The 26,591-nt window shown below is 34.8% G+C and overlaps 1 protein-coding gene across 1 annotated transcript in view; it reads right to left on the reverse strand.

Annotated features, from left to right (window-relative positions):
- dally (division abnormally delayed protein) overlaps positions 1-26,591 on the reverse strand; it is a 157,538-nt gene that overhangs the window by 39,219 nt on the left and 91,728 nt on the right. Inside the window, exon 2 of the mRNA XM_028184050.2 lies at positions 11,318-11,461. Within this exon, the coding sequence (XP_028039851.2) occupies positions 11,318-11,461 (144 nt within the window). The remainder of the gene's footprint in view (positions 1-11,317; positions 11,462-26,591) is intronic.

A 26,591-nucleotide genomic window follows, 5' to 3' on the forward strand; every position in this document is an offset into this window, starting at 1 on the left:
TCGCCCTTTGATACGGAGCATACATTATATCATATAACATCCCATGGTGACAGTTATTATTTAAAATTGTAAATTAATCCGTTACTTTCCTTAAACTTATTTTGTTTGTATTTTATTGGAACGAAGTTCCTTATGGGACGATGCGGAGGGGTACCCTAACCGGGAAAAAACGTCCGTAACGTAAGATTTTTATTAGTAATGCACACAGTGTACGACCTAACTTTGTAATAACGTACAAATTAGTAATGTACACAGTGTACGACTTAACTTTGTAATAACGTGCAAAAATAGCTTATTTTTATTATATATTTTTTATAAATCATTGTGAATAAAATAAGGTTGATAACTTTGTAAAGTAGTTTTTCATTTTATTTTTATCAATAAAAAAATCATAATAAAAAATGTACACCCGAATAATTATTTTCTTTATACCTCGAATAGAACCTAAAATTAATATTTTTATTATAAGGAACTTCGTTCCTATCCGCTGTCCCACGACACCACACATCTTTTTTTTTATTTAATTTTAACTATCTCAAATTATGTCAGGTGATTTATGAACCTCCTACCAAACGTTCCGGATGAAATGCAAAATTAAAAACATAAAAAAGCACATAAGTGAATCTGTCTAAGATTTTATCGGAAAACCGATTTAGCATTTATGGTGTTTTTATGGTGGTGTAAAACGTAAATGAAAAGGCGGACCCTCGACGCGGTGCTTAAGGGCCTCGTCATTATAATCATTAGACATTTTTCGTCGTTTCTCTTTGAAGTTGAAAAATTAATTTAGTTACAAAAATGTGAATAATTTACACGGCACTTCTGTAATTTTAGTATTTTTTAGACTCGAGTTTGATTTTAACATTGTAGCTTGTAGTGTTAGTTAATATGAACTATCTCTTTTAACATTCCCTAATACTAAAGCTGTAAATGCATTAGCTTATTAAAATTTTATTTCCCGCAATAATATTAAACTGTAAAAATATTTACAAATTTTTCTCCCGTTCTCATCCTTCTCATCTGCTACCATCTATCTATATCACTGATATTCTATCTATCTGACATTAGTAGAGTCATTCGTCAAAGAAGAGACTCGAGCCATTAAAAAAATAAACTTGTAGTGTAGTTGTAGCTAAAGAGCTGTAGCGTACATATTAACAACGTAATCAAATAACAAATAAAACATAATGATATATCGTCGTCTCGCTTGTAAACAAATAATGAATATATATATAATAGAGGTATCCTTAAAACTTTAATATAAAATTTTGTATCTTAAAACCGGCTAATAGACATCACAACGCGAACGCTACAACCCAGTTTGAGGTCCACTAAACATGAGGTCGAAGACTCGAATGTGTAATAACGACGGTCCCGCTCATGGAGTTTTTTTCGGAGGTTGAGATTGCTTGAGGCCCAGAGAGCTTTCCGGCTTCACTAGAATAAGCAAACTAGAGGACTCACTATGGAGGTTAAAGACAGCTTGAAGATATCTACCGCCAGATCGGAATCACGTCTTTTCAAAATCAGTTTACTTTGTGTTCATTATTAAAGAACTCAAATGCTATTAGCGCAATAATAAAATTATTACTTTGTTATTATTTCATAACAATACTTGAAAGCTTATAATGAGTTTTTTTGTTTGTTAATATTACTTTTATTTACTCTACAATTTGTATAATACACTCCCGAAATAGCTTAATGGTGAATTTTTAAAGAGATTATCGCCTTACAATCTGATTTTGTATTAATACGGTTCTAATACATAAATTATTTTATTAGTTAGTTAGTTAGTTAGGATTATAAATTTAATTTCCTGCGCCGTAAGATTAAATCGAATCAACGGTAAACAATACGAACGATTCCGGTTTCATGGAATTACGAAATTGAATTATAAAATAATATGATTTGATGTCTCTTCGTCGCACTTTCATTGAGAAATATCTCTGAGATTTATGATTACCACAACGAAGATTAATCAATCAACAAAACAAAAAAAGATATCACCGAAATGATTCACCATCTAGTAGATATCTAGAATAAAAAAAAAATGCATATAAATAAACAGTACGATAAGCGGTTCATTTTTAAATAATTATACTGTTGTACCAGAAAAAAGAACCAGAGAAGAATCTAGACTAGAAAACTATAATTAAATAACATGTATGGAATTTGTATTGGACAAAAGGATTAAATGACATTCTCCTTAGGCTTAAAGTACAAAGGTAAATTATTTTAGTGCTGTAATGAGGGTATGTGTGGTTTCCGGGGACTGCGGCTCACTAGGACAATGCCGGGAAAGCAGCCCTTCGACTCGAGGGCTCTTTGATTATTTCCTCTCAGAAGCCCGAGGGTTGGAAGTGGGCCTCATTGTTTTATACTTGTTAGCGCGAAAGAGGTCGACGCTCCCGGCGGCACCGCTCCTTTCTTCAATGTTACACTTTAAATAGTTTCTGTTTGCGCAAAGCGAAATTTAAACCTTTGATGTATTTTTCTTCTCATATATACAGCTTTGTTAAAAACTTACAGTTAGCGGGTTTTAAAAAAAATATATTATAGATATCGATACAGACAGAATTTAGAGTTAGTATTTGTTGACTTTCTATTTTGGAAAATCGATCATCGGTGCATAGACAACAATATTTCAATACCACCGCCATCTTGAGAAATCATAATAAAGGTTCAATGGAATTTAAATAAGGACAACAGTACTTTTAAATGCTTAAAATACTCCCAACAACTAACAACATAGGTATGTAATAGCATCCCGGATAACAAATGGGCTGGATAGCATGGATAGCCGGGTGAGTACCCGGTGGCACAGTGCTGACCGATGTTGAGTGTTAGATTCCTACTTCAGCTGGTTAATTTTGCTCTATTCCCAGGCGTTAATATTTTATTGTTTCATTCATATAATGATATGGAGTGTTTCTGAATGAATAAACAATAAAATACTTAATTGTGTTTTGTGTGATATAATAAGAAAACACTATTCAAAGACCATAATCTCCTTTAAAATTAATATTAAAAATTAAACAATGTTAAAAAACTATACAAAACTGAACTCTTTTTTTACTGAATGACCGACTTCATTCATTCCATGACGCTGAATGACCCTGAAGAGAAATCCTTTTAGTTAAAAACTAAAGAGTTTTATACTTCACTCTTGGGTTCATAGCTCACGGGAATTCTAATTTGTGGCAAAAAGAGTGGGTCTGATTTATGAAAAAAAAAAAAAAAACAATCAATATATATCCTGATCGTTCATTGAATTTTATAAATCACGAAAACACGCTGCGGCTTACCAAAAATCAAATAAATGGAATGGAATGTGTAAAATGAAACTTTTCTGCTGCGCTTTGCAAAAGCTCGTAAGTGGCAAAGTTCGTTCGTCGCTCGGCGTGTACTTGCGCAGTTACGTCGACTTAAACGACTGCGAAACTCCGTTTAACAGCCTATAATGGTTTTCAAACTTAAAATGTCACGGTTTTGCGCAGTCATATTTTCGTTAAATACTGTAAACGTACCAGCCATATAACAAAACAAAAAAGATTTTTATTTAGTACTAAAGCGTATCAATTGCCAGTAAGGGTTTCACCAATTTATATTTTTTTCTGTTGCATGTACACGAGGACCAGCTCAAGGTCTGTCTGGTGTTAATTAGTTGTAACGGAGCCTATAGACATATCGCTATGTAAATGTTCCCACCCAATATGAGAAATGAGGTTCAAGTTTCAATTACACAGTATAACAGTTGTACCTACACACTTTAAACCAGAATACAATACTGCTGCGCGGTAGAAATAAGCAGGACGGTAGTAGGTACCTGCCCGTTATTCCATGCGCATAATGTCTAACATCTTCTAGATTACATGAAAAAGAGGTATTATTTATATATTAGTAAATATATGATTATGATACTAAATGTTTATTAAAAGGATTAGTAGATTAACACGTTGAACGCCGGACTAGAAACCATGGTTAAACCAACGAGCCGCGGCCGACGTGGACTCTGTGACTGTCATTTAAAGTTTCTCGGAAAATAATGAGTTGTCACTGTTTCCGTAATTCGCCAAATTAATCTTTAAGTTATTTGTTGACAATATTTGCGAAAGAACACTTCAACGATTTTCGGACGATTCTTGATTATGTATTTTGTGCGGCCTTGACATTGCAATGGGAGTGCATTGTCCCCATTAAAATAGGCAAAAATAGGCAAGTCGATTTACACGAATACAAAAACACATGACACTATATGGATGTTATGAAATTTTTCTCGGTATCATAAAGAGCGATATCTCGACGCATTAAAACCGTGTGAAGCGTTAACAAAAGTGTTAGCGTTAATTAACATTCATCTTCTTCAATTAGCAAGTGCTATTTTTTGTCTTTTCCATTCAACTATACGTCCAAATTGAAACGAATCAATTCGAACTTAAAGCTTCTGTTCATTATCAGAATTAATTGACTTGTTTTATAATAAATCTAAATTAATATCCGACATGAACGTCAGTGTACGTATTTGTAGTTGCTATAAAACTTAGAAGTGAAAATGATTTTAACGCTTTTTTTACAATAAAGTAAGGTGCTTTTCAGGATATTATCATAATAACCCTTCTACTCATATCTGTTCATAAAATATTTATAACTACTGATACCATGCACCCCACGCTTTTTTTACAATAAAATCATTTTTCTTACACTATTTTTATTTCAAATTTATTAAAATTTATTTTCTATTATTTAGTTGGATTTTCTATAAAAGCGTATTTTGTTATTTTTTTTAAACTAATTTTTTTTTTTAGTTGAATTTCAATTTTTTCATTTTTCGTTTATCAATTTTTTTTTAAATATTGTATTGTCATCGGCCCTTAATAAGTATACCAAATTTCGAGTTAACCCGATATTTTGAAGGGGGTCAAAATCATGTTCAAAGATTCCGTTACATACTAACATACATACGTCTGAAGCTAATAAAAGCGTATTAAAAAGATAAAGCAACTATTCATGTATGTAAATAAATTCTGAGTCTTATCTTTTTGTTTACCAGATACGTCAGGAAAACCTCTACGTGTCTGTTATCTGCTAATACTTGCATTCGGCGTATAGGCTTTAAAATATAAACTTAGACATTTTTTATGAATCACTAAAAGGAAGCTCAGTAAATCCCAACCCAATGACGAATGTGGACCCTTATAATAAATAGTTCATATACAAAAAAAAATTTGTTAACGTATCTTTTATAGATTTTTAAAGCAATGCAAACACAATAAATTTTAGTTATCTATTACAAAGAAGACATGTTAATTATTATTTAATATCTATTGCTACATAATATTCGCATATAATTAACAAAGACAAAACAGCTCAGTATCATTTACCTCTGCATTTGTCAATCTTTTAATATTTATTAGCGGACTTTGGTATTATCTTCTTTCTTATGTATTTATTTTGGCAACTGCAGTCTTTATCTTCAGAATAACAATAAAAGAGAAAGGTAACCCATATAATTAATCGAATACTTTGAGGCGTCATTACATATTGTCGAATTTGGATCATTGGGGAATCTAGGTAGCTATTAGGCTGTGCCAATAATCACTCACCATCAGATGAGCTATATAATCGTCTGCCTACCAAAGGCAATAAAAAAGGATCGTAAATTAGCTATTTACTACTTGCAGAGGAAAAGTGCTGAAAGGTGCGAGAACTGAATGAATTAACTTCGTGTGCTTTTACTCAAAGCTAGATCATCATTTGAGAGCTATCTATACTGTGGTAGAGTGAGATAGGTTGATGCTAATTGCTTGTAATACTATTGTTACTCACTTAAACAAACATTAGAGTCAATGCGTAAACTTCAAGCCCAAATTAACAACAAAGTGGAGCGATTCAAATTTAGAATGCTGGCTAACTCTAAATTTGGAGCGACACAACAGTGAGGGTAACAAACGTAGTGTTGCCATGTCAGTTACGGGCATTGCTAACAAATTTGCAATACGTCCGAGCCGGGGGGACTCCAATCTGGATACAAGCGTTACAAGCCGCGGTCGTACACTGAACCCAGATCACCCGTTGATACAATGTTGCAAAATTTAAATTTACACACCCTGATGGTTAAGTGATGAAGGTTTTAATGTAAATTGTGAAGTTTATTTTGTTGTATGTTGTATGCATAAACAATATTACAAATGATTTTCTATATTGGAGTTCTCTTTCTAATGTTTAACCTTTGAACGAACAATGCTGCTTTAATTTTTAAATACATATATTTAATTTATTGCTATTTGGTTCTTGTTTTGTTATTGATATTTTGAATAAAGAAATCTGAATCATAAATCAAAATTTTAAATATTTATTGATAAAACAGCTCAACAATAAATAACTTCTAAAATAAAAGACAATCTGTTTAAAAACAGACGAACTAAATCAACATAGCTGTTTTGTCTATGCCTATTTAAATTTGAATTTCGAAACAAATCTTTTAAACGCATTTTCCCGCTACTTTTCTTAACTCAACCGTTTGAATGTTCGATTCAAGTTCAGATACATAATACTTTCAATAAAAATGATATTTTCATTGTTTAATCCATTTCCAATTCGTGTTTATTGTTACAAGGGATGTCGGCGCACGGCCCTCCCGATTACGGTAGGCTCTTGTTTATTTTTCGGCTCAATGACGTGTTACATCTGGCACTGTTGTCTTTATTCATCTGCATTAATTGAAAAACAAACAATGGACCCGCGTACATTCGAACCCGTCGCAGTTTACTTTACTAATCATATTTCATGTTATTTATGACGATTTAATGAATTTGAATTTAATGTTCAAGAGAATAACGATTAGTTTACTTCGCCAAAACCGAGTCACAGCCCGGCCGCTCCCTGTGAAATGTATGAATGTAACCAGAATCAAATACAAGTTATTGATAATTCTATAGTACAATTCACTCCTTTGCATTCCAAGAACACGCCTATATAACTGTGAATTACAAGTCTTTCTTGGATCGTTAATATGTTCGGTAGAATGCCGTATATTTTCAATAGCATTATGGAGGAACCTAAGAATTTTGCTACGTTAATTGGCGCGCACAAGCTCTTTCAATTACGCTAATAAATTACTGAAAATGGATACCATTCCTTTCAAGAAGAGCTTCATAATATATTTTAATGTCCTATTATGATTTTGAATATTGATTTTCTTGAGAATTGACTTGGTTTTCTTTTGTACTAATTTTGATTATACTTAAGCTTTGCGTCTCAATAGTTGCTTCTATAGATAAATTATACTTTAACATAAATAAATTGGGATATTAATTAAATATAGGAACCGGTGCTTGTAAGAAATAACCACAAAAATACTCGTTTTTGTCCTTTGACTTAATATTTTTTCCGATAAAACAATTATATTTAAAGTATTAAATACAAAAATTAAAATTCATTTACATACATACATCGCAGGGATTCTTTGCTGATTGTCAAACTGTAAAATGTCTATTAGTCTAGTAATTTAAATTCGAAAATTATTATGGGTCTATTGTCAAAGACCTCTTTAATAACAAATTTCGCCAAGGCTACACTATAGATAAATAATGTTGAAGACAAACAATATTAATCTATTCTGAATTTGACCACAGACTTTAACAATAAACAAAAGAGTATATATGCGTGGCTGTGTCAAATACATGCCAGTGTGTGTGTGTGTGTGTTTTTTTTTTATTGATTTAATTATTTTTATGTACAACTTTTGAAAGATATTAGCATTCTGAACTCCTTCTATATATTTTCTATAAGTGTGGGTAATTTCTTACTCCTCCGTCCGCGCAATTTTCATAAAAAGATCTACAACGTTTTTTCTTCACGTATAGATAAGTAGTCGGTTAACGAACAAAATTAGTTTATTATAAAAAAAAAAACCTTATCTCTGGATAAAGATAACGATCTGATATAATGTTAATACAATAAACTTTAATTTGGCAGAAGAAAAGCATTTCTTAATATCGGAGGGCGATGTGATTCCATTTTCCGAGTAAAAGATCACGTAGGCACTTTATTTATTCGCGTATATTAAAATTCTGGATTCTTCATGTACGTAAATGTAAATAAAAAGAACACATTAAAACAGAGACGTACTCGCAGTTCAATGACTTTAGTATTTTTTTACTTCTGTAGAAATAAACAAAATGTGAAGAAATAATATAAATGCCTTAAATGCGGCTTTTTTATTTATTTCATAGATGGGTGGACGAGCTCACAGCCGACCTGGTGTTAAGTGGTTACCGGAGCCCATAGACGTCTACAACGTAAATGTCGCCACCCACCCTGAGATATGAGTTGTAAGGTCTCAGTATAGTTACAACGGGTGCTCCACCCTTCAGACCGAAACGCATTCACGACAGAAATAAGCAGAGCACACGCAATGCTCATGGGGTGGATAACACTAAGATATGCCAACTTAAATTTGTTGTGAAAATAATGCTTTTTTTTTTATTTATTGCCTTTGTAGGCAGACGAGCGTACGGCCCATCTGGTGGTAAGTTGTTACCGTCGCCCATGGACTTCAGCAATGCCAGGAGCAGAGCCAAGCCGCTGCCTACTGCTTAATACTCTCCAGAAGCCTCGTTTGAAGAAGGAAGGATTCGTTTATGAACAGTTTCGAACCTGTTTAGGTTAGTCGAGATTGCGATGTTTTCAAATATATTATCGTATATTTAAAGAACGAAACTTTTTCTAGGTATTTTCGTTCATTTTCGGAACATTCAAATTTACAAATTTCTAGTTCTAGATGTCGGTTCAAAGTCTATTACAGAATTCCACGCGATTCAAGAAAAATATTTGATAAAACGCGCTACAATATGTACCTACGTATTTAATCTATATATATATAAAAGAAAGTCGTGTTAGTTACACTATTTATAACTCAGGAACGGCTGAACTGCTTTGGCTGAAAATTGGTGAGGAGGTAGCTTAAAACCAGGAGAAGGACATAGGATTTTTTTATCACGTTCCCGTGGGACGCGACATAAAACGTGGTATAACAAAACGCAACTGACAGCTAAACGTAATATATTCTATGGTTAATTATAGTAGAATTTTGAAGTTGGACTTTTTGGCGGGAACGCGAGGAGTGAAGTTGTGTGATTTGTTTTATTTTGTCTATTTAGTGTTTCTTCAGCTTTAAATGTGTAATAATGGTGGTTTATTAACTGTTTAATATCTGTGAAAGTGCACAAATGTGGGAAAATGAAACAAAGCTGCTGGACGTAACTTCTCGGGTTCCTCCAAAAAGTCCACTGAAAAAATCTCAGTAAATGACCACCATTTTACTGCGATTATATTTCATCCCATATCATCTCATTTCATTAAATTTCATCCCAGTTGATTAATGTCTCAAATTAATCATCTTCATTTCATTTCACTCCATATTATCATTTTTCATAAAATTAAGAAAATAAAGTAAAATAAGACATGACTTAAAGGTCTTAGTTACCAGGTCATAAAATCTCTTAAAAAAAAATTTTTGAAGTTGACCGGTTGATGTGTTTGAAACAAACCGTGTGGCGGAACAAAATTTGCCGGGTTCACTAGTCTATACTAATATTATAAAGAGGAAAGATTTTTTTTGTTTGTTTGTATTGAATAGGCTCCGAAACTACTGAACCGATTTGAAAAATTCTTTCACTGTTTGAAAGCTACACTATTCACGAGTGACATAGGCTATAACCTTTAAAAAAAAAATAGGGATCCTTACTAATACTTCAATAATGTAAGAAATTACCTAAAATATTATTTACATCGCGTGCCCTGCGAAAACTATTGATTATAGAATCAAATAATTTACTACGACTTTGTAGAACACATTATTATTTACAAAAAGTGTCGCGACAGCATACCTCTAACTATGGCGCAGTGTTCTTTCATTTAAAAAAATAAAACAAGGTCAAATATCGTTGAAATTTTTGTTAAAGACCCGAGCGACGCCGGAACGGGCCTCTATATACTATATAATCGTAAACATACTGTCATCTGTTTATCCGTGCATCTGTGAACGGTGTACAAGATAATAGCTAAAGCAATTTGGATTTAATTTTCATTGATGGGCCAACTTTAATTAAAGCCCTAACGGTTCGCAATTAACATTTAGAATATGCGACGTGAGACTTATCGGGATAATGGATTCCGCCGTAATCTGGATTAGCATGCCGCTGATGTTAGTCTATGTGAAAATGGATATTTCAAGACGCACCGCGCTTCAGATTATTCCGACTCTTTTTGTTAAATATATTCAAAAGCTACTTTATCAAAACGTGATTCGCAGAATAAAAAAATTGCTTCGTCTGAAGTTAGAAGTAGACTTATTATAAACTAGCCGTACTCGCCCGCTTCGCTGGGCATTAAAAATTAACTTTATTATTCACTGTCATTATTATTAGGGCGACCAACACACATATAAATATTAGCCTATCCATTAAGTACATATATTTTCTACATGGATACCAAGTTTCAAGTCAATCGCATGCATGGTTCAGTACGGATGCATGGTTCATGATTACAACGGAACATCCGTAAAACCCACTGTAGATTTATATATTAGTATAGATATACGATAAACTAACAAACTTTTACTGGTGGTAGGACGTCTTCTGAGCCTGACATGAACCATGCTCATCTGATGGTGAAGCATCAATACGGTTCTTTTAGGTTACGTTCGTTTCGTTTCTTTCTGAAGGTTGGGAAAATAATCTAAGTTTAATTTAAAATGGTATTGTTTCGAGGCTGTTTTCTTAAAAGCCACGAACAAGGTAAAAGTAAGGAACAAAAAATAAAATTGCAAAATTTCACCGACCCAAACTTAACCGTCACATAAACTCATATTTTTTATTGTTTCAGAAGTCGAACGCAGACGACGCACGAACCAGCGACCCAGCTGACGATCATTGATAATCCAAGGTCTACCATTCAAGCAAGCTATAGTAAGGCTTTTTTTTATTGCTTAGATGGGTGGACGAGCTCACAGCCCACCTGGTGTTAAGTGGTTACTGGAGCCCATAGACATCCACAACGTAAATGCGCCACCCACCTTGAGATATAAGTTCTAAGGTCTCAAGTATAGTTACAACGGCTGCCCCACCCTTCAAACCGAAACGCATTACTGCTTCACGGCAGAAATACGCAGGGTGGTGGTACCCCCCCGCGCGGACTCACAAGAGGTCCTACCACCAGTAAGTGGTATAATTGGTTTCGTATACTTGTCAGAAAATATGGTCTAATGTTAAACATGTCAAAAGAAAAGGACAAAGAGTGGTTTGTCCATTCATACCTTGCAACGTCCGCCTGGTGGAGAGCATTAGTTCAGCAGTCCTTACGGTGGATATTGCAATACTCTCTTCAGCTGTTCGGCGTAATGCTGCTCTGAGGTTTGCTTCCCGCCCTCGTCCACAGCACTGACCACCGCATATTTGACCTGAGAACAATTAAATACACTATATTACAAAACGGGAGCATAAAAATAACAAACATTTTCGAAATAAACTTAAGGGTACTATCAGGATTTTGTCTCGGTATTTTTATTTTCATTAAATTATTTCCGATGATTCGAATCCTGTAAGACTTTTATGGTCACGGACGACTAAGGTTTTGTTTGCCGACTTTGTTGTTGTAATCCGTGAAAAGGTTTAGGCTGTAGAGCGTCCCAAAGAATTAGACGTACCCTTGAAAAAACGTTACCTTCATTCGGCAGTCGGGTAAGAAGTTAGTTCCCTAGAAGGCTTACTTTGGATCTGCCCAAAATTACGTTCATCGTCATTTATTATTCAAACCTGAGACAAAAACTAATCTAAGCTCTTTCATTTATTCAGATACCACATTTAAATTATCAAGGTCGTCGTGGCCTAAAGTATTAAGACGTCCGGTGCATTCGTATCGAGCGATGCATCGGTGTTCGAATCCCGCAGGCAATTGGTAACTTGCCTTTTTCTAATGAAACACGTACTTAACCAATATTCACGATTGACTTCCACGGTGAATAAATAGCATCGTGTAATAAAATCAAACAAAAAAACCGACTCAATTTCACCAAACAATCAAAGCTCAAAAACATATTAAGTTCTAGCTTTCCCCTATACTGTTCAATCTGCGGGTAAGTGTAAATTGTACAAGACATAGGCCACGGTGACAGCTGTCAGACTGACGAGGGTTCCCGTTGACCTCAGAAGCTCTATGCCTTAATGACTGAACTGAAGTGTACTCGTGTACCGGTTCGAATACGATGTTTTTGTTGACGTATACATGTATATACATGTGTCTGAAGCCTGTTGACCTTGAGACCCGAGACCGCACACTTCAAAGCGTACCATAGAATTGCTTTGCAAGATCAGACAGATGCGGATTTAAATGCGCTACCAGCAAAGGTTTAGATGTAGCCTGTATGCTTAGTGCGAGTTTCTTAGCGTTCTCGATAGCTTAAAAGTTAACTCAAATTTGTACGCAGTGGGCCATGCCCGATCCTGTAGACCGAATGGTAAACAGTCGACGTTGCCCAAAACACGTCATTATGGATCCTCCCGAGCCATTAACGGTGCTTTTAGGTACCACAAGCACCGGTCACCGTCCTCGTCGAACCCGTCGCTTGTGTCGAAAGGCTCGACGAGCGAATTAACCAATAGACACAGCCCACTGAGTTTCTCGCCGGATCTTCTCAGTGGGTCGCGTTTCCGATCCGGTGGTAGATTCTGCGAAGCACTGCTCTTACTGGGGCCAGTGTTAGCATTACTCCGGTTTGAGCCCCGTGAGCTCACCTACTAGTTAACGTTACGCTGAAATAGCCTCTCAAGGCTATTAGCTTAGGCAGGAAAAAAAAATACGCAGTGGAACAGCGCCCCTAGGAGCAAACGTAGGCAAATATTCCAACTCCATACAAATTCGAATTAACTTTTACGCTATCGAGAACGTTAAAACACTCACACTAAGCACACTGGACAAATTGTATAATATAGTACAACGTGCCCATTTAAAATGTTTTTATGTCTTTGTTAACTTATGTTCGCCGGTTTGCGCAGAATGCAAAAAATAAGTTCTTACCTAAGTTCACATATATAACTCAATACGTTCAATATAAACGTTCTTAGTACTTATTCACAGTGGCGGGTCGGTGATTTTCCGCGTTAGACGGATTTGTTGCGGGCCCGTCAACAAATGTTTTAGGTTTCAAAAAAATTATGGCTCAAATTATCACATCAGCGTAACAGTCCTAAGTAATTGGAAAGACGATTGAGCATTGTGAATCAGATTCATTAAAATAGATCGCATCAGCAAGATCTCCACTGCTGAAGTTGCAGGCATGTATATCTTTTTGGTGAGTATCGGCCCAGTTTTATTAATTTATTATTAGGGTTACTGGTGGTAGAACGGCGGTAACTCTGCCATTGCCGGTCCCAAGCCCAGATGAGAAAAGCGGAGGGTTGGCGGATGGTATGCCACCTACCCAGCCGTAAAAATATAACGCCGAGCAACGGGCGGCGCCCAATTAACCCAAACTAGGGCTTCAGTAGCCCAGACGAACTAAATCGCCTCTGAAATTCTGCTGTGGAAGGACGCGGGAACCCACCACTAGTACTTTTCCCAAGAAAACCTTTACCTATGTACTCCGTAAAGGTCACAATACCCAGCACTGAGGAATACGACGCACGGAGGAGGGGGTGGTAAAACGAATACTGTGGGCACAGAGACATACGCATAATGCATTTCGGTTTGAGGGTCGGATACCTGCTATACAGTACAATAAAAATATTAACCTCGTGGCGGCATTCATGCCGTGATGTCCATGGAAACAAATAAGAATCAGGGATATGCACATGTCCAATCAGCTAAGAACGTACGTAATTGTGTAATATAACAATACAATGTACAAAGCAGTTAGTTATTCATGAAATGATCAATGAGTCATAAAGAGGTGGACTTAATGATAGCCGTGCCACTATTGTTAGTAAATATGTTGTTATGAGTAGATTATTTTGAGTAGATGACAACACGGGGAGTGCTAACTCGAATCACGATATTGCAGTAAAAGAAAATCAACTCAACATTTGTTAGTGTTTCTCGGTTCAACGAATTTCGTCGCATTGGACAGCATCCAAACAGTATAACGAATAAATGGCGAACGGAAAACGGTTTAACTCACGGCCGCCAACATTCTGAAATACATACATAACTACGCTACCTATATTTATGTGTCCGTTTATACTTAAACACTTCGATGGTTTTTAGTGCATTCTATTGTTTTGGAAAATTTTCTCGTCCGCATCTTTCTTTACAGGCTTGAAAGGGGTTGCCCTGTTTAAAAAAAAAACTTGCTATAATAAATAATATGTTTAAAAATTTAAGTTTAATGACACTATTACTGCTTACTTTGTGGTTAATAATCAAAACTATAAATTCAATTGCAAATTAATTTTTGCTCAAATTAGAATTGCGATATCTGTACAAAATTTTAACATGAAAAACTTTTGATAAAAAAAAAAGAAGAGATATGTATTTTGTTTTTAGCATTCTAATAAGACTATTTTATATGACATATTTTAACTATATCTTCTTAAAATTAAATATACAAACGGGTTACCGAAGGACAAGTAACAAAGTTCTGTATCACAAAACTGTAATAAATTCCGAAATGGTTTTCAGCAAATTATATATAAGAGTATTCAAATTTCAACCCCTTTGCTAATCGCAGTACGTCGACGGGGCTCGTTCATAGCGAGTTGAACGTTCTATCGATTTCTTTCCTATCATAAAGAGAGGTGACGTAAAGAACTTTACGAAGCTTTTATGCGCTGCAGTATTTCCCAATACGGGTGCGGGCAGCAGTAGATTTTTAGTTTATGACCACGGGCCGCTATATAAAAATCGATATTCGCGTTACTTTTTATGTTTTCCGGACCGCAAAGTGAGGACATGAACGAATTGATACCGTCTAGTTAGGCAGCGACTGTTGACGCAGAAATAGGAGAAATAGAAGAGGCCATGTCGAACTCTTTTAAAAAGAACTGCTGTTCACCATTTGCTGTTTCGAATGTGGCCTAACTTTCATTCGATAAATAAACAATGCATTATACTAGTGCTTTAATTATTATAGCTTTATTTCCACTCAACAATACAATTATATATCAGATTATAAACTAGTTATTTCTTCTTTTTTTTTCTTTATATGGCCCCTTCTTGGTTAAAAGGCTCCTTCATCCTTCTCCACCTTTCCCTGTCCTTGGCCAAATGCATCCAATTTTTTCCAGCAGTCTTTATTATATCATCCAGCTTTTTTTCTATCTCCCCACATTTCGTTTGCCAAAAGGCATACTAGTGTTTATTGTACTGGAATGCTAGACGGAGATTTGCCAATTTAGTGTCAAATTGGTACCGAGGGTCGTTGACATCATACGTGGGCCTTCTTGAGACGTGATATAAAACTGTGTTATACCATAATATGTCCTCACAAAAGTAAAAAGTTTAGCTACATCTTGGCTTCGTTTGGAATTCACACTGCTTCGCTGGTGCCGGCACAAATACAAAATAATAATAAACGTTTTTCAAGTCTCGACTAGATCTATTTCAGGGCGCCGCAAAAAATAAACTGCGAATTGTACAAAAGCGAGCCGCTGCTATCCTCGTCTAGATATCACAGAACAATGCGCGACCGCAGCCTTGAACCTGTCCATGGTACACCGACACTTAAATAATGCGCGTTTTACACGTTGCCAGTCGAAATATCAATATCAAAGTGGATTCGTACCAAAACTAATATATAAGCTAACTAATAGTTAAATATATTTTTAATAGTTTAAAGTTATTTTTTCTGATTTTGAAACGGGGGAATTTTTTTTTGTTTAAATATGGGTTACAAAAAATTCAATAATTTGCTGATAAACGATTGGTACATTTTTACGACAATATTTCTTTTATGTAATGCTGAAGCCATTTAGTTTTGTGACCGTAAATATGTTTGTTAAATTTTGAAAGAAACGTAAAATATGAATAACAATTTCAGTACATTTATTTTGGCACAGTGAACAGAAAACTCGCTGCTGAAAAACGAATACAAAGATTCGTTATGTTGAGGGGATAGAAAATAATTAGAAATAATAATTTGTTTTCATCCTTTATTCTAAAATTAATAATTGAATTTCATGATGAAATACCAAAACCCGACAACGAACGCTCTTTTTATTATTAGCTACGAGTATGTTGAAAATTTTTTTTATGAAGGAATGATTACTGGAGGCCCGATGGCCTTTACAGTTTCACGAGGACAGGTGGGCGAGCAAGGCTCAGCCAGGAGGGGCGGGATTTGCTAACAGTTTCCCGAGTGCCTCCCAAGGGAAGCTAACAGCTCAAAAGCAGCTGCTTCGTGAATGCATCTACAACCGGATCGGAATGACGACCCGCTGAGAAGATCCGGCGAGAAGCTCAACGGCTTGTTGAAAAGTGTTCAATGCACGCTTGATATTGGACCTGTTGCAAACGCCAGCAAGCAACACACATCCGCATTATGTTTATTTAATTTACGTATCAAAAACACATAACTATCTACTGACTATTTCGCAACTAGATATGTGTAAACAGGCCTCCAAACATAAATGTAGTTGACACGTGGCTGGTAGTCTGTCTAGAGTTTCAGTGGAATTATTTTCAAGTCTTTCAAATGATTTCAAATACGTCATCGCCAAAACGACTCGTTTTTTTTATTATTATCATTAAAGTTTTTGCTACTGTGACACGTATTTGGCCGAAAGCAATTAATTTTATTTGTTGGTTTTACAGAAGACAGTCCGTCGTCAGTTCAATCGGAATTGACGCATTTTGTTTATTTTAATATACAGAACACATTTAGTTATTTTTAATTCGAAACTTATTTATAGTTTTAGTTGGATAATTGCTGATTCCGTATTATTGTAGATATAAAAAATTTAGAAATGAAACTTTTTGCAAGGAAATTATCGTTCTGTCACCGCTTGCCACGGTTTCATTATACACTTTGATCTTTTTGTCTTTCACTTTCAATTTTAGTAGCTTTCTTTAATTATTTAAATGATTTTCTTCATTAAAATGAAAATGTGAAGGAAAGGCTTCATCTAAAATCAGATAAAGTATAAAAACAAATTAGTTTATTATATTTACAGTGGATGATACGGTAGTTCCTAAATCTTAAGAAGCGTGAATATACATAATGTACTTAAATAGTCATTGTCGAATGTCAAAACAACAAAGAACTCTAATTTGTTTGCAAGATGTTTCGGTTGGAGCTCTTTTAAATTTGTGAATGCCAAAGCTGTGGTTGCTAGCGGTTGACTCTGTACCGAGTCTCAGACGTTGTGGTGCCGACATCTGACTGCTTACTCTACGTAGATATATAACGGGTACCTACTGCGGGTTTGTTCTCGGAATTATGACTTTAATTAAACTCATCAGTCTCCGCGGGCGATAAAAACCCTATCGAGTTGACATATCTCACTCTGTCTTTATTACGAATACGTTACGATTACGATTGGCGTTTGTTTATTAACTATGTACTCCTAGTACATACGTTTTATTTTTAAACTTCCTCAAGACGTTTTTCTTGATACAATCACTTCGAGGGGTGAAAGGCGATTAGGTTTTAGCGGCATTTCGTTTAATTCGCGACATTTATCTTTGTAATTAAGGGTGCGTTTTATTTGGTATTAGTTTTAACAGTTAGATGGTTTTAATTGAACTTCCAATAAGCTTACCCCATTCAAATAGCCGAAGAAGTGTTTTTTTTTGGTTATGATATTATTATATTTTCTAAATTTTAAAATGGCTCTCCTGTAAAGTTGCTCTCATCCCTCGGCTTATGAATATTAGCGGTGATATTCATATTATTTAAAGGCTTTCTCTATTTTTCGTTCGTAAACATGATTCCAATGTTATTCTGCGTTTAAGAAAGGCGAATACAAATCCAGTTATATTTCTCTAAAATTTATAGTCGCCGAACAACCTGAGCCGGCGAGTTTCTACTGCTAAAGCATAGCGCGTCATTCCAACAAATCGTTCTCAATTATAAAGTGCTACAAAACTGTTCGACTAATAAATCTATTTCTACGTTTACGGCAACTAGAACGGTAATAAAGTCGTCTGACGGTAGTTTACTATCGACGGGTCGATCGATCGATCAATTTTTATTTATAATCTACTCTACACAGGTTAAATGTGTGTTTCAACATAGTTACATTTACGTAATTATAATTTGCGTAATTACTGGCGGTAGAACCTCTTCTGAGTCCGCGCGGGCGGGTACCACCGCCCTGCCTATTTCTGCCGTGAAGCAGTAATGCGTTTCGGTTTGAAGGGTGGGGCAGCCGTTGTAACTATACTTGAGACCTTAGAACTTATATCTCAAGGTGGGTGGCGCATTTACGTTGTGGATGTCTATAGGCTCCAGTAACCACTTAACACCAGGTGGGCTGTGAGCTCGTCCACCCATCTAAGCAATAAAAAAAAAACGTGAAATGTATGGGACATATAAAGGTATAATAGAAACGCTTCGAAGAGACCTGTGCTTAGCATTAGGTGCTGTAGGAGAAATGAATGGTTATTTCAACTGAGATATTTTAAATCGCCATACATGATTTGAGAATTTGAGGATTGGGATGTGTACGTTTAAGGGCAGATTGCTATAAGTAATTATCCATTAACATTCAGAACATATTATAATTTGCTAATTAATAATTATAATAAGTAATTTTACTATGACTTGTCTGATATTTTACAGTTTTCGTTGTCGCGGAGATTAAAGTGTAAAACACATTTAAAGGATATTGGCGACTCGCCAAAAAATACCCAAAAAATTCTAAACTATTACCTGTCAGATTATAAGATAATTTTTTGTTATATATTTTATTGCTTAGACGAACGAGCTCACGGCCCACCTGGTGTTAAGTGGTTACCGGATACCATAGACATCTACAACGTAAATGCCGCCACCCACCTTGAGACATGAGTTCTAAGGTCTCGGTATAGTTACAACGAGTGTACCACCCTTCAAACCGAAACGCATTACTGCTTCACGGCAGAAATAGGCAGGGTGGTGGTACCTAGCCGTGCGGACTCACAAGACGTCCTACGACCAGTAAGAACCATTTTAAACATACTCGCATATAACAACGAAAAAAGCCTATAACAAATTCATCATAAAATTTTAGACAAATTTACAGTCCTCATTTAAGAATAATTAATTAAGATTTACTGTACAGAGCCTCAGCTATTTAATTACGGAGTCTATCGATGAGGACGTTGCGAAAGCTTTTATTTAGTGTTGCTTTACAACACACGCCTACAAAAGACGTAACGATGGAGCTTGGAGGAAAATTTGGCCTTAACAATGTGGCGTGGGCGGTAACAACATAAAAAAGTAATAACAGAAGTGTCAAAACTTTAAAAAAAACATACACGAACAGTCATCCCAGACTAGGGTCGTATTATTTTATAGCATTTTTGATTACCGCTTCAGTGGGATATCGATATTTAACAGCATATCGATATAAATACCGTTACATCAGACAACAGGTTAGCACCATTGTTAAACTTTTTTTTTTCGTTGATACATTCATTCAGTAATCGTCAGAGTTTCATTGTTAAGTTAGAACAATGCAGGGGTAATGTTATGAATGTGAATTAAGTCATGCATGTTATTTTTCAGTGTTGAAGACGCTGATTCTGAGACATATGTGCACAAATAGATTATGCACACTGTGAATGCCGTAATATGATGCCATATTAAAACAACGGCGTCTTTATACAGAAGAAAAGACTGCTTGTAAGAGTGTTTAATATAACAAATATACTAACTATTGCACATCGGATACGATGGAAGCCGGCCTATAGGAGCTCGCAGATAAGTATGGATTTGAGACCGCATTAGAATTGCGAAATATGCACGATGTTATGGATACCATGACTGAAATATGTTGATATACCCCATGGTAGGTGGCGGTGTCGGTATGCCCTATTAACCAATGCAGTATGCTTGGAATGCTGTGCTTGGAACAGCACCCCTAGCGCAAAAATAGGCAAACGTTCCAACTCCATTCAAATTTGAGTTAACTTTTACGCTATCGAGAACGTTAAAAAACTCGCACTAAGCACGCTGTGTGGTATTATTATTAGGTATTAAAATTAGGTAGATATTTATATTATCTACCACATTTACTGATTACACTCGATAAATACTACACTGGAAGAGATGGATGGGTTTTTACTAAAAAGGTATTAAGTGAAATAAATGCGATAATGTTCTGAATTTATTGCGTTTATGCTCTGACATTAATGATAGTAAATCGTATATATTTGAGTATATGTATTTTTAAACGATGTCTCTGTTCCGATACGCTTTTGTGCATTCATAGACTCATGAATATTCCGCAGGTTTGTCTCGAAAACGTTATAAAATTGGAATAAATCGACAACATCCGCTATTAATTCTTTTATATCTTATTAATCAGACGAGTTCCATATACAAACTCTCACAGATGTTCCAATTGGTCTGAGTGTTCTATTAAACGCATTTACGACCTAGAACATACGACATAACTGGTCTAGAACTTTATAAGGCCTGTCGATTCATGAGCTTTAGCTCGTTCGCTTTTTACGTAATAAAAATTGTAGGTATTCGCGAGTAGCAAACGTGATCGTTCGATCGGTAATTGTCAGCAATAGCTATGGTGACCATTCGTACTGTTTTCGGCAGGACACTACTGTTTTTTTAAGACGCTGTCCTTTTTTAAAAAACATAAATGACCTATTATTTATTTATTTATACTCTTTTGCAATGAAATTTAATTTATACTCAAATATAATAATTGAATGTAAAATATATACTATAAATGTATATATTATTATGTTATTTTAAGCTATTGCATAGCTTTGATCGCGGGCTTTGAGCGCAGCGACCGAATCAAGAAATTCCGTAACGAAAATAAAACCTAAAACCCCCATCCGGCTACCATATAGCTCGCGTTCAACACATTCACACGTTGCGCTTGTGTAGTGTTTGTGAAAAAATGCGCGGCGTGACGTCGCACTGCATGCGCATCATGAAAAGTCTGCCCATCTCTCTCTCGCGCGGTCTAGCTTATGAATGTGAAAGGGACAGTTAATGTTTTGCTTTTGTTAATGTTTATAAATATAGCGTGGTCTTATTTTATTATTGTTTTAATATTAAATTATTATTGTCTAATTATAATTGCATAAGTTGATAAAAAATGCTATGCAATAGCTTTACCGCGGCAGTCCCCGGGTGCACACGTGTTTTTTTTTATACGTTTTGTGTAGATTAACTTACCGGACGAACCTTTAGCGTAAAACACAACCTGTATTACTGATAGAGGAGAGTAGTCGACTAATGTAAACATCGATCGCTAAGCGTCATGTAAAAAAAGTACAAAGCTAAGCTATCATATAATAAAATACTTACTAATAAATAAGTGTATAGTTTAGGCAGTCGCTTAGTTTTGACAGAATATGGGCCATATTGGATGGCTATTGATTTGTAATTAACGATCTCGTAATATACGTACATATATTATTATTTTTCTTATATGAATGGACGAGCTCACAGCCCACCTGGTGTTAAGTGGTTATTGGAGCCCATAGACATCTACAATGTAAATGCGCCACCCACCTTGAGATATAAGTTCTAGGGTCTCAATATAGCTACAACGGCTACCCCACCCTTCAACCCGAAACGCATTACTGCTTCACGGCAGAAATAGGCGGGGTGGTGGTACCTACGCGTGCGGTCTCACAAGAAGTCCTACCACCAGTCAGTAATATTTGTAATAGGTTTTTTTTTGGTCCTAGTCCTGTTTTCATGCAAAAATAATTGTTACCATAGCAATAGTCACGTTTTTTTTTGTTTTCGTCATAAAATTCATTCGTTTTTAATTGTTTTATTGGGCTTTTAAGTAACATATAATATTTGATACAGACTTATGTTACTATACATTTATACTAACTACATTGTTTAGTGCGTTTAATAAATACTTCTAAAAACTCAATGTTTTATTTTTTGTCTATCTCTGTGTATAAGATAAAGTTATTGTTGTTATTAAATTATTATTTTTAACTAGCTGACCCGGCAGACTTCGTAGTGCCTCAATCGATAAATAAAAGACCGACGGGGGACACATCAAAGGAAAAACAAAATTGTTATTTTTATTTAATTCCGAGTATTTTCATATTTATCTACCTTTTAAACCTTCTCTGGACTTCCACAAATAATTCAAGACCAAAATTGGCCAAATCGGTTCAGCCGTTCTCGAGTTTTAGCGAGACTAACGAACAGCAATTCATTTTATATATAGAGATTAATCTATGATTCAGTAATGAAGAATTGTGCTAGTGCTTATAAATATGGTTTTTCGTTACCAAATCATTATGAGGCATCTTTTTGTCGGTGTCCCATCTCCTTGATACGTAACGTAACTACCACGCGGCGTCAGTGGGCGTTCGATTCCCGTAATCTTTACAGATTGTTTTAAACTTTCGCGGCTATCTTCATTACACAACTTAACGTATTTAACGTGTTCTAAATATGATTTTACCACATTTAATAAATGATATTCAGTTGAGAAAAGTTGGAAAATGTGCAAATAATATTTCTAAAACATATATAGTAAATAATCTAGAAAGTTTTAAAACAATTCGTTAAAATATTCAACTTTCGGCATCTGGGTATTGTATTGTACATATATACCCAAACACGTGTGTTACCAGTACCGAAAATACATTATAAAATAATTTTGAACATAAAACGTTTGTTTATTTAATTCATCATGAAAACCTTCAAATAGCAAGTATGACTGGACCTTCCCTGATAATTTTCTTGAACTGACAGCCAACTCAGCTGACCAGCCGAATAATCAGAATCTAATATATCACAACATTGGAAACTTCTAAACATTAAAAATACTATTTAACAAACCTACATAAAACCTAAAATCATAAAAAAAAAATCGCTTTGAAGGGTGGGGCAGCCGTTTTAACTATACTTGAGACCTTACAACTTATATCTCAAGGTGGGTGGCGCATTTACGTTGTAGATGTGTATGGTATATCCAGTAACCACTTAATACCAGGTGAGCTGTGAGCTTGTCCACCCATCTAAGCAATAACAAAAATTTATTTAAACTACAAACTTACAAAACAACACAACTATAAATAAGCGTAATTCGTTTCCAAGTTTCGTAAAAACAGCAGCTCGCAAAGTTCACATACAAACACAAAATATTCAAGCGCTGAGTACATTGCCATAGCCTCTACAGTCGGTAACCAAAATAAACCGGATATTAACGTCTGAAGGCGCCCTTTAGCGACCGAAACACGGACGTGTTAAAGCTTCAAGCATTTCGCATGCAATAAGTCGCTGTAAATATTTTTAGAATAGAAACAGCTAGAACTTTGTATTGGTGGTAGGACCTCTTGTGAGTCCGCCCGGGTAGGTACCATCACCCTGCCTATTTTGTGCCGTGAAGCAGTAATGCGTTTCGGTTTGAAGGGTGGGGCAACCGTCGTAACTATACTTGAGACCTTAGAACTCATATCTCAAGGTGGGTGGCGCATTTATGTTGTAGATGTAATTGGGTTCCAGTAACCATTTAACATCAGGTGGGCTGTGAGCTCGTCCACCCATCTAAGCAATAAAAAGAATAATAGATGAACCTTGCGGTTTCATTCGCATTCAATTTAAAATTCAGAGATAGTGTAATTGCCGGAACAAGTCGTTGCTTATGCCAATCCCTGATCCATAAAGTACAAGTTAATTTGTATATCCATTGGTACGTAACGTAACGAACCAGTGAGTACTTTTGTGTTTACACTTGCCGGTATATCTGGCGTTGACCAGTTGATTTATTTTGATAAACACTATTCCATTTATTAAGAATCCAGTTTATTAACTAGCTTTATGGCAAGTTTCATTAGAATTCACAAAGCCTATTTTGCATGATTAAACAACACACCATTATAAACGTTCAGTAGATGCTTCATTAAATAGTATTAATATATCAAGATTTTAGTGTTTCATTAAAACAATATTTTATCTTGACTTGATATATTTTGTTACGAATTACGGCAACTGCCGGCGAAATGTGAATTACATTGGCCAATTGAACTTCAGAGAGTCAAAGAGTCAGTTCAGATTATATTATATATTATATACGAAACTGGCCCGTCATTAACAACCAAAGAGGCTAATAGAACTTTCCCATTATCACTCTCAAACAGAATAAGTTCATCTCCGAGTCGTAATCGAAATACAGAAAGAATAATCCAGGGATTGAAGTGAAAGTGCTTTGCAATTTAAAAATTCCCTTTGTGAATATACTGATAACGTCTCTTGTAATTAATGTATTGATTTTTTTTTTATGGAAACAGCTGAAGCAACGAGCGTGACACGTGCAATACCAATGTTTAATTAAATTATAGACAAAAAATAAATTTACATATTTTTTTTCTAAATTTACGTCACATTTTTTTACATTTTCAATCAAAAATATAGAAGCTATGTTCAATATTTATTAATTCCTACATATTATTATCTGTGTGTATTACTATTATTACCTGTGATTAATCATATGAAATTTTGCAAAAAGTCCTAATCTGTGTCAAGGTTCAATGATTCTTGTTCGGTTTTAATAAATATAATAAATTTAAAACAAATCAAATCAAAATAATTTTTTTTTCATGTAGGTCTTTACAGGCTCTTTCGCATCCATATTAATTTAATGACACTCAGTCGGTATGCAGTTTCGCCACTGAGGATAATTAGCGACAAAATTAGGGCTCCTGCTCTTTACCAATTTATACGACATTTATCAAATAAACACATAAAATATCACTAGAACTGGAATAAATCTACATAATTAAGCCATGATGAAAAAAACAAATTACGTTTAGTAATTTTTGAAAAATATACATAAAACATACATATTGTGTGAAGTGCAATATCAACACCTTTTCAACACCTACATGTTCCCTTATTTTAGTACGGAAACAGTTTATACCATAAGGTTGAAATTCACTAAAGCAGTAAACATTACATAAATAAATGTGTTTGTCAAATACAAATCATGTATCGCAACTATGTATCTTCGCGTTATTTTTATAAATTTTTAAAGGGACACAAATAAATTTCCATTTCTTTTTTATTCCCCTTTTTACACATTAATTCAGATTTATGAAATAAGAATCATCAATATCGATTCAGTTTTCACCAAAAAATATTTCAGACATTATAAAGATATACACATATTACATACTTACTATTCGCATTGAGAAGCTCCTCAATAAAGTTGGCTAGTGAATTTTTTCCATAAATTCAGAAATACAATTACGTTACTGAATACAACGATTCGTCAGTTATTTTTTATGTGAAATCTTCACAAGGTGATATAATGGACGTATTTACGAGTGTGCTTCGTGTATGCGACTAGTATTTACGACCGATACAAGCATTTTGTATGCTAATACAGCAATAACTTAGTACAAGCTGTTTTAAATGCATTAAATTTTTTAACAAATGGAAAATGGGAATTCATCTTTTGCTGTAGACTTCCGTAAGATTGTTTTTGCAATGTACTTTGAATTGAGTATTTACCAAACAAAAGCACAAAAATTGTTATTATAAAAATTATAATTATTATACAATTCTGTTGCGATAATTTCTAAATAAATGCTTGTTTTTGTTATGTAACAATTGAGATCTTGTTTACTGTTTACTTAATCGTTACAATGCTCGGGAAAGAACCGACAATTGATCATTTAAACGTAATAAAAAAAAATTAATCTTATTTATAATTAGGTCTACAACACGGGGAAATCCCTTAGAAACATATACGGTAACAACAAAATATACTATAGTCGACGAAAAACAACTTATTAATCCGTGACAAGCAAAACTGTATAGTGTTCGGAACGTCAGAATTAATATAATGACAATAAAAAAACTCGACATTAAACCATAAAACTAGTTTTAATCATAATAAGAAATTTACAACGTTCTTTCGTTTATTTTCAATTTCAGAATTCAATTTTTTTTTTATTAAATCAAACTCTGCTTTTACTTTATTCTAATAAGTCGCGTTTAAATAATAAATACAGCTCTGATTAAAAGCTAAAAAAGCTTATTCGATTCACATTTATATTTAAAAACATTTCTTATTTCTAATGGAAATAAGACAGTGATTCCTTTGTAGTATTTATTCGAATAAACAAAGGATTGTTAGGGGGGAAACTATTCCGTGTCATGCAATGATACCGATCTCGTTTCTTTCGGATTACCTAACGGAAGTAAGGGACGACTCCTATTTCTCTTCATAAAACACACAAAATAAGGGATTACATTATAAAGCGGTATTCGGTAGTAATTAATATAGCGTAATTTCGGTAGGCAGCGGCTTGGCTCTGCCCCCTGGCATTGCTGAAGTCCATGGGCGACGGTAACCACTCACCATCAGGTGGGCCGTATGCTCGTCTGCCTACAAGGGCAATAAAAAATAAATAAATAAAATAAAAACGAAATGCATATATCA

This window comes from Bombyx mandarina, chromosome 15, assembly GCF_030267445.1.
Source record: "Bombyx mandarina strain Sakado chromosome 15, ASM3026744v2".
NCBI lineage: Eukaryota > Metazoa > Arthropoda > Insecta > Lepidoptera > Bombycidae > Bombyx > Bombyx mandarina.